The 12283-nt window shown below is 37.4% G+C and overlaps 1 protein-coding gene across 1 annotated transcript; it reads left to right on the forward strand.

Moving 5' to 3' along the window:
- The first annotated feature begins 762 nt into the window (after positions 1-762).
- LOC111576584 (type 1 phosphatidylinositol 4,5-bisphosphate 4-phosphatase-like) lies at positions 763-12023 on the forward strand. Its single transcript, XM_023282323.3, has 7 exons — positions 763-923; positions 2317-2477; positions 5948-6054; positions 6958-7069; positions 8844-8896; positions 9926-10016; positions 10592-12023. The coding sequence occupies exons 1-7, from the start codon at positions 845-847 to the stop codon at positions 10733-10735; spliced, it is 747 nt and encodes a 248-aa protein (XP_023138091.2). The 5' UTR covers positions 763-844; the 3' UTR covers positions 10736-12023.
- Positions 12024-12283: the final 260 nt, after the last annotated feature.

The following is a 12283-nucleotide window of genomic DNA, read 5'->3' on the forward strand; positions in this document are numbered from 1 at the left end:
GCTTTTGGTACAAGGGCACATGCACCAGCCTGCCCCACAGTGTCTTGCGCCCCTTAAAGACTCTGTGGGATAGCGCCCCCTGATGGCTGCAGGTGGCATATCTACTGAGGTACAGAGCAGTGGAAGATGAATGAGCCTGTGAGCCTGAGCTCAGGGCACAGAAACCTAGATGTTACAGATGCAAATCTATGTACAGACAACCGATTGTGAAGGCCACTACACATGTACCTAGTGATTTGTCTGTATTTCCAGCACTTGTAGCCAGATACTTAGACTTTTTATCTATTAACGTCTTTGACAAAGCTACGGAAGCCCGTTTCCGCTACTTGAAAAAAGTCACGTCATCATGACTTGCTATCTCATAATCATGAGACAGCATGTGACTTGTTGTCAAATGGCAGAAACTGGCTTTCATACAAATCTTACAGCAGGTACAAATTTTTATACAGATTAGCAGATTTATTTATTTATTTAACACTTTTGGAAACCTAATTACAGAAAGAAATTTTGAAAATACATTTGCAGATTTCATTTACAAAGCTCACTGCAGACACAGATTGAGGTACAGACACACACCTCTCCATACTCATTTACAAATAGTTTTGCTACAGGAACACCCCCATAGTTATGCCAGCTTTTGACAGCAGCAAAAGTGTCTTTTTGACTTAAATTGTAGCGATTTGAAGTTATCGTTTTCCTTCAACCTGGTGAACGTGGTCTGCGCGGAGCATGCGCACATGTAACCAGGCGGTGAGTCCTGAGTCAGGCTCACATGATCGTCTGAGTTTACTTCCTTGTCATTGTTGTGTTTTGATACGGAATGTGAGCTAGTGGCTTTACGGACATGGCGGAAGAGGAGAAGACCCCACTTCTCTGTGGTGTGGCGGCGGATGGAAGTAGCTTAGAGGTGAACGCAACTTCAGGTCTGTCGCCGCTCGATAAATTGATAAACTGATATTAAACTACCTGTTTTTACAGACAGCAGACGTGCGCAGTAGGAAGCGTGTTAGTGTGACGCACATAAGTTTTGTTTCTTCTACAATGTGTGTCGACGGTTGGAATATAATGTATGATGTGGACACAAAGCCGAAGAACTTTGAAGTCTTTTATACTAATTTTGAAAGTTTTTCTCAAGTCGTTTATGACTAGATAAAAGTGCAAATGATCACCTACATATTCAGCCGATGAGTATTGTAGCTAAAAATAAGTTAAACTGCGTGTTAAAAGTCTTGCCAAAATCCAGTTGTTGTTACTGGTTGGAAAAGCTGTAAAGGACCATTTCAACTCATACAACGCATTTTTCCAACCTCCCAAAATTGGTTGCCGCTCCTTCATTGTGAGTGAAATGTTACTAAGGCATCAACATGAATAGATTTAATTCACAAGGGTTATATTTTAAAGATTATGGCCCACAGGATAATTGCAAAATAGATCATGTCTTTATTTTATATACAAACCGTCTGTAAAACATGTTGATTGCAGTCTAGAGAAGGATATTATACAGACCAAACATATACCAAAACACACACAGCTAACGATCATTTTTAGTTTCTTTATCTGTTGATTATTTGCTGGATTACTCCATTAGTTGTTAGCTCGAGAAAGGGTCCGAAAATGTTTTTTTTTTTCAAAGAGGGTTTTTTTTTTTTTTTTTTTTTTTTTTTAGACAAGCATATACTACTGGCAGGATTAACCAGGTAGCCCAAAACCATGCGTGGTTTTTTTAAAGACCAACATGACAAATCTTATGTTATGTCCATAGCCCAAAGATATTCAGTTTACTGTCATTATGTAAGAAACAGCAGAAAATAATATCACTGCTATCACTGCAAACACAGTTATGTTTAATTATACATTACACATTATGGCTGTTTGATCTAGATGAAAGCATCTGTATGGGGTTAGGGTTAATGTTTAGATTGATTTCGTAAACAAGCTGAGATGATCACGATGTAACCAAATATTTAACTACAGTTCTGATTCAATTCACCTGTTTATGGCAAAGAAAAGTACATAGTGTGACCTGCCATTAAATCTTAATGGATCCATTCTCCATGTCAGGGATCATTTATAATGTAAGAATTTAATGAAATTACCTGTAACTCTCTCTCTTTAGAGATGCTCATGGATCTCACTTCTGTCTGAAATCCAAATATTTAATTAACTCAGAGGAAATGGTCCTAAACAGCTGAAAGCAACAAACTAATTTGATAAGATGGAATGTGGTGGTTTGACGCTCTACTGTACTCTGACAGTTACCATGAAGATGATAAAACAACTTAGCCATGTTTTCGCCCTGGTTTTCTTTCTTTTCAGCCATTGCCTCAGCTCCTCCACTTCAGGAGGAGCCCCCGCCCTACTCAGTGTTGGGAGCAGATTGTTCATGGGTGAACTGTGGAGTGTGCCGGTGTCAAATCAGCGTGAACAAACACAGCAACCAGCACCTTGTGAAGTGTTCATCCTGCCATGAAGCAACGGTGGGCACTAACAATTTGTGTCTAAGTTCCTGCATGAATTTCTTAAAATCTTTACACGTTTGTTCCAATGTGCGGCACAACCTTTGTTCAAACCCTAAATCCCTATGATATATCTTGACACCAGAATTTGCCGTCTGATTTTTCTCAAGACTTCTCTCGAGCAAAAGTATTGAGGGCCACATTTACTAAACCAACACTTACTGCTAAAAAATAGAAATAAAAAGTGTATAAACCTACTGTAAGGATTTTCTAAAGGCTCTCAGCAAAAAAAATGCATGGGAAATGTGTGGTCACAGTTATTTTTGCAGCTAGCTTTATGCATATGTATTAATAGGAATTTCTCCATCAGACTGCAAAGTTTGGGGAGAAGAGTACTAAGGAATGAATCATACCATGTGATTTCCTTAAGTTTGCTGCCGTCATCTTATTGCTCATTGGAAAAAAGCACGCCTTGACATGGGTGGCATTTTTGCTGCTAGCAAATGTGTCACCAAGAATGGAGAGCAGGTGGTAGAAGAGAGGGAATCTCTTCCCTTCTGCTAGTTTATTTGGAATCCCAGAGGAAGGTGTTAGCAGAACATATTGATTGCCAACACGCAATATACTTAATTTGTTGGAGGTAATAAAAGATAGCATGGAACCTCCAACAAGGAGTCGCACAATACCAGCTTTACAAAAACATCTTGCAACTAGAGATGCAAATTTTGAACAGTTTTCTTACCTGATAATTAATAAGAACAATAATAATAATATGCCTTTATGTATGTCGTACCTTTTAGAAGCAGAGTTTACGAAGTGCTTCAAAGATAAGCCAAAAATGGAACACTCAGGAATAGACAACAGAATGCCAGTTGGGTCAAAAAGAATTGAGTTAAACAAAATGAAAGATTTACGAGCTAAGTCAGTACAACAAACAACAATAGATACAAAGAAATAAGGGTAAAATCATAAAAACAAGGATAATCATAATGATAATATAAGTAATTAAACTTTTCTTTAGAAGAGACTAAAATACATGTATAAAATAGACATCACATAAAATTAAGTCAATAAAAGTAGGTTTTAAGAAGTGATTTTAAAGAAGACCCCGAATTGTCAAGCCATACCTCTTGAAGTAGGTAATTCCAAAATTGAGGGGCCCTGATGGCAAAAGCATGGTCACCCTTAGATTTAAGAAGGGCCCCACCTGAGGATCTAAGGCTGTGAACAGGCTCATATGGGGTCAACATTGATTATAGAGTGGGGGCAGACCCTGACCATCTTTTAATGTGATCAATAGATTTTTAGATCAATTTTAAAATGAACAGAGAAGCTAGGATTGGGGTAATGTGATGTTGCTTAACTGCTGTATTGTGATCTAGTTGGAGACCTGAAAGTGAATTGTGATTGACATCTAAGAGGAGGAGTTGCAGTAGTCAAGTCATGACAAAATTATGTAAATTACTTTTTCCTAGATCTGAATGTGAGATAAATGGTTTGAGTCTGCAGATGGTCCTTCTGTAAAGGACCATCTGCAGACTCTAAAGCCGGACTGGATGACTTTTTGGTTGTGTGATTCAAAGGTTAAATCGGAAACAATAAGAACTCCAAGATTTCTGGTGGTGTGTTTTATGTTAGTTGACAAAGGACCAAGGTCATTATTGCTGAGAGTAATGTTTGTGCGACCGAACAAAATGGTTCCCAATTTTGAACTGTTTCAAAAAAAAAAAAATATTCTGCAGCATTTCAACAATTGACATCTCTGAGACAGTTTAAAGCAACACCTAGACTTGACCGGTCACCAGCTCTCAGTGGAAGGTATATATGTGTATTGTCTGTATAGAAATCAAATTATACATTGTGCTGATGGATAATTTGAAGAGGAAAAGAATATATTGAAAATAAAACTGAACCTAAATGAACCAGTCACCACCCTACTGATGATGGATGAGTGACCCATAAGTTCTTTTTAATTCAACATTCTGAAACACTAATCATTTAATCACTAACAGAAAAGAAATACAGTTGACATTTTCCCTTTTATACCAATATTTCTGTTTTTGGTAATGGGCATTTGATGTCACTGGACTTTAAGATGGCTGCGATATTGGGCTACTTGTCATTTCAGCCTGGTGAGCTCTGGTGGAGGCCATTAAGCACCACAGAAATCTTCGTCAATAAATATCAATCACATCTTTAAATAATTAACACAGATCAAGCACAATGGACAGTTGTGTGCATTTATTGCTGTTTTGGTCAACAGATACCTGATTTGGATTGCAAAGGTGGTTGTATTACAAATGCTCCTGGGATTTGAAAATGCCAGTTTAATTGATCAATGGTTTCTCTTAGATACATAAGAACTGTCTGTTGTGGGTCACTACTGTATGAAACAGTCACATACACCACCTGGTTGAATAACCAGGTATATCCTCTGTCTTCTTTTTTTTTTTTTTTTTTTTACTGTACTTATTAAATAATATATTTTTAATCAGTTAAATCATTCACAGAAATTGACTGATTGATTGATTGACCATCAGTCATTAACATCCCTATTGGCATCCCTTCACTTCTTGGATTCTTGTTCTTTTCAAGAAGGCAAAAATCTCTTTAATAATCCTTTTAATAAACTAAATAAACTTTTCAAAAAGTAGTTTAATAGCAACACTTTGTATTTTTGGTGTACACAGCTCTTCATGTGCGTCTCAACAAAGGAGTATAAGCAAGGCTTTAGCAGAATAAATGTAGGCTGCTGGTAAGTATTCAGTGCTATGACAGACAACAAATGTGACGTCCTATGTGAGTCTCCTTAGGTCATGTAATCATTTAATTTCTCTGGAACACACCTGTCCTACTCCCCCTAAGAGTTCCCTTGTACAAGCAGATTGGACATTGCAGTTTTGAAGTGTATTAATGAAATTGTTACAGTCCTGCATTGACACCTCCGATTCTATCACAAAAAAAATTTCCTTCGACAGTTTTTACTTGGTTGGTGCTGTCATGCAAGACATGCATAAGAATGTGCATATTGTTACGAAGCAGCAACACAAATGACCAATCCCATCCCAGTGCTTTTTTTCTATTTTGGCTTCACTCAAATTTTTCTTGCTTAATAAATCTGTCTCAAAATGTTGTTTGTAGCTGAGACCTTTTTGCAGATCTTCACATAGGTTTGTAGACAGACATATTAAGAAGAAAAAAAAGAAACAGAACTTAAGATGGTGTATTAGAAACCTGTATGTGTGTGTTTTTTACTTTTTTTTTTTTACTGTTTTCACTGTAGCAAAGTTTTGAAACATGTTGTTTTGTCTCAGATCAAAAACTAACCCTGACCCAAACTGATACAACCAACGACAGTAAACAGTAGGAAAAATTGATGAGAAAATTATTTGTTTTGTCTGTGCTATTGTATTAAACCTTGCAGGAAGATACTACAGAACAATCTCTCTAATTTTTGTCCTCTCTGTTCAACAACTCCATGGCACTAACAGCCTGTTCGGAACCCTCCTGTGGGGAAGAAGTACATACGCTGTCCTTGCAACTGTCTCCTGATCTGCAAGGCAACATCCCAGCGAGTGGCCTGCCCCCGTCCCTCCTGGTGAGAGACAGTTTGACAATGTAGTGTTTAGTAGAGGGAGGGAAAAAGAATAGGAACTGAGGAACACGCTGGGAACATATTGCAGAGGGTAAGGTGATGAGGTGGTGAAAAAGAAGAGAAAATTTTGTGTATTTGCCTTACAATGCACACACGTTTTAGAGTAAAGTTGTTAATTGAGAAAAATACTGTTTTATTACAGGAGAATTGTTTCCACATATTTGAGAGAAAAATCTTGCTCAATTTGTTCTCTACTTCCCTTGTACAACCTTTGTTATTTGTCTTAATCAGTTTGAGCAAGAAAGGCTTTTGGTCAGCTCTCTTAAATATTATTTAATCAGATTTTGCTTGTTAATAACTGTCATTTCATTAAAAATAATGACTCCAAAACAGCAAGAGAGATTGCATGAACTGATAATCCAGGGAAACTTAAATTAGAGCCTAATTTGTCATCTGACATTAGCAGAAGAGAAATGAAAGTGTTGCTAATCCCAATTAACTCTAGCTATGAGTTCTCAGACCCATATAGAAACAATCTCACATCCAGGGTGCTATTATTGTCGCAAAGGTACTGTAGCTGTACTTTTGGACTGTCAGGGTTCTGAGGAAACACGAGTGAGCAAGTTCTTTTGAGCTGTCTGGTTGCAGAATTATCAAAGTTGGTTTAGCTAAGAAAACTGTTGCGTTAAGGTTAAGATGACCTTCAAGAGATCACTGAATTGGGGCATTCCGAACACAGAATGTGAAAGACGGAAAAACTGTAGCAACAGCTACATAGAATTGTCTTCAATATTATCTGTAGGATTTCCTGTGGTATTGTATTGAAAAAGGGGTGGTTTTCAGAATGTTGACTCACATTGTTGGCTAAAATCCCCGTTGTAACTTTGTTGGATTTCTCTCTCTCAGTAAGCGAATTATCGAGCTTGGCGCAGGGGCATCTGGATCAAGTCTTGTCAGCGCTCAACTGCAGCCATGTGGGTCAAGAGTGAGCTGTGGACATTGCTGTCAGATATTCCTGGTACAACTCATCCATTTTCTCTTAAACATAATAATATTAGTCACATGAACTGTACTGTAGAGTAATACTAAGAACTACTAGCCCAAGGGGTGGAAAATTCTTACTATTTTAAGTCAACCATGTAGACAATTAATTAGCTACTTAAACACATTGGTTGGAAGCTTATGGGATATTAAGCAAGATGAAGGGACACAACGAACATTGGCTGCCTTTGGGTTTAACTAAACACCCTTGTTACTCATTTGTACTTTTTAGTACAATTGAGCTGGTATTGCTGAAGGTTCTATAAATGAGATTTTGAACATTAATATATTATTAATATAGTACCAAGCAAGTGTGTGGAATGTAAAGATATAAAGGGGGTATGGTGTTGCTGTCATAGAATGAAGTCACATTAGTGCATGTTTAGTCTGACTCATTAGATGTCTGCTGTGGTACTGTATGATCCTGTCATTGACCACGCATTTTACATGGCTTTCTCTTTTATAACCACTCTCATATAAATAATGGAAGTTTTCAAAATCCTCTTCATTATGCTTTGCTTAGCATTATATCATGCAGTAAAAAAGCCCTTCTAGTTGTTTTCAGTGAATTAGCCATTTTAAAGACAGCGTTCACCTCCCTGCATTTAAGTGTTCTGCCAAAACAATTCCCCTATCTGATTGTCCATCCATTATCAATACACTGCTTAATCCTCATTAGATCATAGGGAGCTGGAATCTATCCCAGTTGACTTAGGGTGAAGGCAGGGGACACCCTGGACAGGTCACCATCTATCACAGGGCTATATAGAGACAAACAAGCACACTCACATTCACACCTACGGACTATTTAGAATTACCAATTAACCTCAGTATGTTTCTGGATTGTGGGAGGAAGTCAGAGTAACACTGCACAGTGAGAACATACAAACCCCACACAGGAAATAAATAAATAAAAAAAGAAAAAACTCAGGCCAGGATGTGAACCAGGGATCTTCAGCTTTGAGGCAACAGTGCTAACCACTGACCGCCTGTAGCATGTGAGTATTTTTAGCCTCTATAGAGGGATGATAATGAGGTGCATCCAGACCGTTGTGTGCTGCAGAATCAGCCTTCTTCACACTTATAGAGACCACCTACACCATAAAAGCGAATGTGCCATTCCCCAAACCCAAAGAACTTAAAATCCAGTTATTTTATTTGTCATTCGCTTGGAGGACTTATATATCTCATCTTGTCGTCCCAAGTTCTATACACTCGTTTCATTTTAGCAGTGTGAGAGTCTCTGCTGCTGTTTTTCTTCTCTCCTAAGTTGTCATCTGCTCTCTTACCTTTTCATTTTGCTAATTTAAAATTAATTGAAATTGAAGTTAAAATTAAAGCTGACAGAACTTCAAAAGATTGATAGTCTGAGCTAATGGTTGTGGTTGGACTATGTTTTGTTTATAATGATTATGTTATTATTTTAAATGATGCCAATAACAATAATAATAATAAAAATAATCATGATAATAAATAAAAACTCACCTGCATAAATAAAGGAAACTTTGGTAGGATTGAGCAATAGCGGCAGTAAAGGACTGTAGGGAAAAACCCAGCAAGGCACTTAAAACATGCCATTAAATTCACAAACTATAGTCACTGACTTGTTGAATTCAAATCTGCCTTTCCAGGTATTTTACAGAAGCTGTTGAAAAAGTCACTGTGAATACTTATAATCTCGTAACCCACTTGGATCTTTGGGTTGTGTGTTTTTTTTACCTGATTTACACTAACAATTCTCTGTTTTTCAGTGGACTGACTTGACCAATAAGAAACAAGCAAGATGTCCCCATTGCCGAAAAGTGTAAGACCGCCTTTTCTACGTCTCTAGGGCACCTCTTTTTGCAGTTGTTTCAAAATCATGAGTAACACCAGACATGTTCTGGACACTACTCATTTTTCAGCTTGAATATTAATAAACGATTAAATCTTCTTATATTTATCAGTTTCATAATCAGAAGTCATGAACTCTGAATTCATTGAACTCCCATTCCCAAACAAAGAAATGCATGTCAACGCTGACGCTAATTACACCGAAAACATTTGTTACCTATTGCTACAAATAGTAAGACAACAATCAGAAACAGAAAAAACTTTATTTATCCCCAAGGTGCAATTAGGTAGGCAAAAAGCGGCACATTAAAAAAGAGCAAGAGAAAGAAAAAACACAAAAAAGGTGGTCTGGCAGGTCTGCTGCCAGTAATATAACAGCTGTTGAGTGGTTGAATGTTTGCTGCAGAGGTAGTAAGGGCAATAGTGACCACATAAGAATGTAATAAATATAACAATGGCACAACAGACAGTGAATGAATATGTGCAGAAATGAGATGAATGGTGGCGTTTTATCGTCACTAGAAGCAGTTGGCAGAGCCGTGATCAAGTTAGAACCACTTTGGATTTGAGAAGCCACTTATAATTTCTGAATTCACCAGTTTAGCAGAAAGAAAGTAATACTTGTGTAGACTTTGAGGTAGCTACAGGGCAAGTGTGCCACACCAGGAGAAGGACGGAGAGAGAGTGGCCGCAAGATGGCATGTCAATGAACGTGAGTTGTTCAGGAGCACAGGGACAGGATGGCATAATTGCATTAAAAAAATAGCAGCTGCAAAAAAACTAAGAGTCAAAGCTCATGGTTAGAAACATACCGAATGTTTGGTGGGTCCCCAGATAGCCCAACTGGCTGAATGGGCAACCCATAAACAGGCTATAGTCCCCAACACGGGTCCCCAAATTCTAAATCATCTCCTTTGTCTGTTCACTGCGCTCTAATGTGTGTTTGATATGAGGCATGAATGGGATCTAAAACTGTCTCTTCTGTACATTTTGCTCTTAGGTCATTTGTTGGACGCAGGTACCCCTGGCGACGCTTTATTCACTTTTTCTTGATTGGCATGTTCTTTGCTGCCATCACTGGAATACTGGCGGTGAGTCTAAAAATCATTATGGATTAAACTTTCTTTCCTTTTCCATCCTCCAGACATTATCATGCATATTTCCTACTAGCTTAAAATCTTCTGGATCTTGTTAGTTTTAGCAGCATGTGATGTCTTAACACATTCATGGCCTTTTTAAAAATACTTGTATGACCATGGATTTAAAACATAAACTGTATATGTAATATAATCTAATTTTGGCATTGCAAAAGTATGATGTTTTGTGTTAATTTCTGTTTCTAGACTGCAGCAGGCATGTACTTGCTCTACACTGCATCATAAATACATACATCATGAATACTTAGTAATTCAAGTCAGTTAAGTTCTTTGTAGGACCGTAGTGAGGTTGTAATCACAAAAGTCCAACCTAGATTTTCCAAGGGCATGGATGGGGATTACTGTAATTTAGAATGTAAGGAAAACTTTGGCAACTTTTTTGTGGAGATAGGGAGGGGGAAAAGTGTGTCGTGTTACATATGTTGGTCAAAGAGAGCATGTGATCTTTTACATGACAAAAACATGTTTGTAGTTCAATAATAATGTAGATATTTCTGTCTTTTATACAGGGTTGTACTTGGGAGGATGCAAGGGAACATGGAGCAATATATGCCATCTGGACGGTGCTTGTGATTCTGTGTGTCGCTAGTTTTGGCTGGTCTATTTACTGGCTCCGCATTAAAATAAGTGAGCCTATTCAGAATTACACTTAAAACAGCAAAGAAGGCTGGCAGACAGTGAGGTCGCTACAAGGCATGTCCTGATCTGATCTGAGAGATATGTATTGGGGTTGATCAAGGCATTATTAAATCACTATCGGCTTTATTGAACACAAATTAGAATTAAGCCTGATCATCTTTTTATGTAAGCTGCTGTTGAGTGAGAGCACAATTAAAAAAATCCAACAGCCAAATATAGAGGCAGTAGTTAAAGAGCTGCAAAAATAAACCAGAAAGAATTACAGGAAGGATAGTTGAATTCGTCTCACTGGATGAGCAGGCCATTGCTGTTGTAGAGAAGCACCATCTTCTGAAACTTTTGAAACCACGTCATACACTTGATTTGAATCACTTTACTGTGCTTGAAATGTGTATTATTGAGGAAAATGATATCAGATTGGATTGGGACGCAGTATCTACAAATGCTCAATATTTAATGCATTGGATTGGATTGCCGGGAAAAATGATCGGGGCATCCCTAAATGCTACTAAAGAAATTGAAATAATCAGTACATAAGAGTCAAATGTTACTTGAGGCTAGTGCCTTAACAAATGGGCTAAAGCCCATCTTTTGAATTCAGTGTGATTTCATTTAAATAAAGCAACAATAGCTGAAAATCTAGGAAAAGGGAAAATCCAAACAAAAAATGCTGAATTAGTTCAGATGTCGACTTTGTTGCTCTTTATTCTGTGTTACCTGATCTGAAAGCGCCTCTGATGGGTGCGAAAGTCCTACAAACTGAAAACGCTTCCAATATTGTTTTAGGAAGTTTATCGTAGATTTTTTTGCCTAATGACATCAAAAAATATAAAACATGCCTTAAAGCTACCTCACCTTTAAGGCATGCAATATGGCAAAAAAACAGATGCACTTCTACCGAACAATTCTAGTTTCGTTTGAAATTCCATTCAACTTTAACCTTTTCATGGCTGCTGAGCCCAGTTCTAATGAATTAAAATCGTGCAGGATGTTAATTATATGCAGTCAATCACCTGTTTTAAAAAAATTACCATGAAGATGATCATTTTACAGAGCTGGTTTAAATACTAATGAAATGTAGATACATTACGATAGAACCTAATTTTGCACCTTCTTTTCTGTAATACTGTAATTGTGCTTTAAATCAGGCTATTGACTATTTGACATACAGTTTTATACATTTTAAAGATCTTAGCTTTTGTTGTTATTTCTTAAAGTTACATTTAAAGTTCTTTATTTCTGACTTGGTATTTCCAATCGTATATGTGTCAAATGACATGAATAAACCTTACTTTAACAGTTTCTGTCTGATGCCTGGATGTGTTATTTCTTTGTAGTTAAGTACAGAATGATCCAATTTGTCTGCTTAGCTGTCTGTGGAAAAGGTTTGCATGTGCTTAATCGGACATTTGATTTTGGATATGGATCCTGGCAGATATCAAAGGCAGAGCCATACATTTTAGTAAGAGGGAGAGAGTCTTTATGCACCTGAATTATTCTCCCAATGTCCTTTTTAACGGTATTTTAAGTATTGACTAAGTTTTAAAGTTGATCCCACCAAA

Source organism: Amphiprion ocellaris, chromosome 8, assembly GCF_022539595.1.
Source record: "Amphiprion ocellaris isolate individual 3 ecotype Okinawa chromosome 8, ASM2253959v1, whole genome shotgun sequence".
NCBI classification, from domain to species: Eukaryota; Metazoa; Chordata; class Actinopteri; family Pomacentridae; genus Amphiprion; species Amphiprion ocellaris.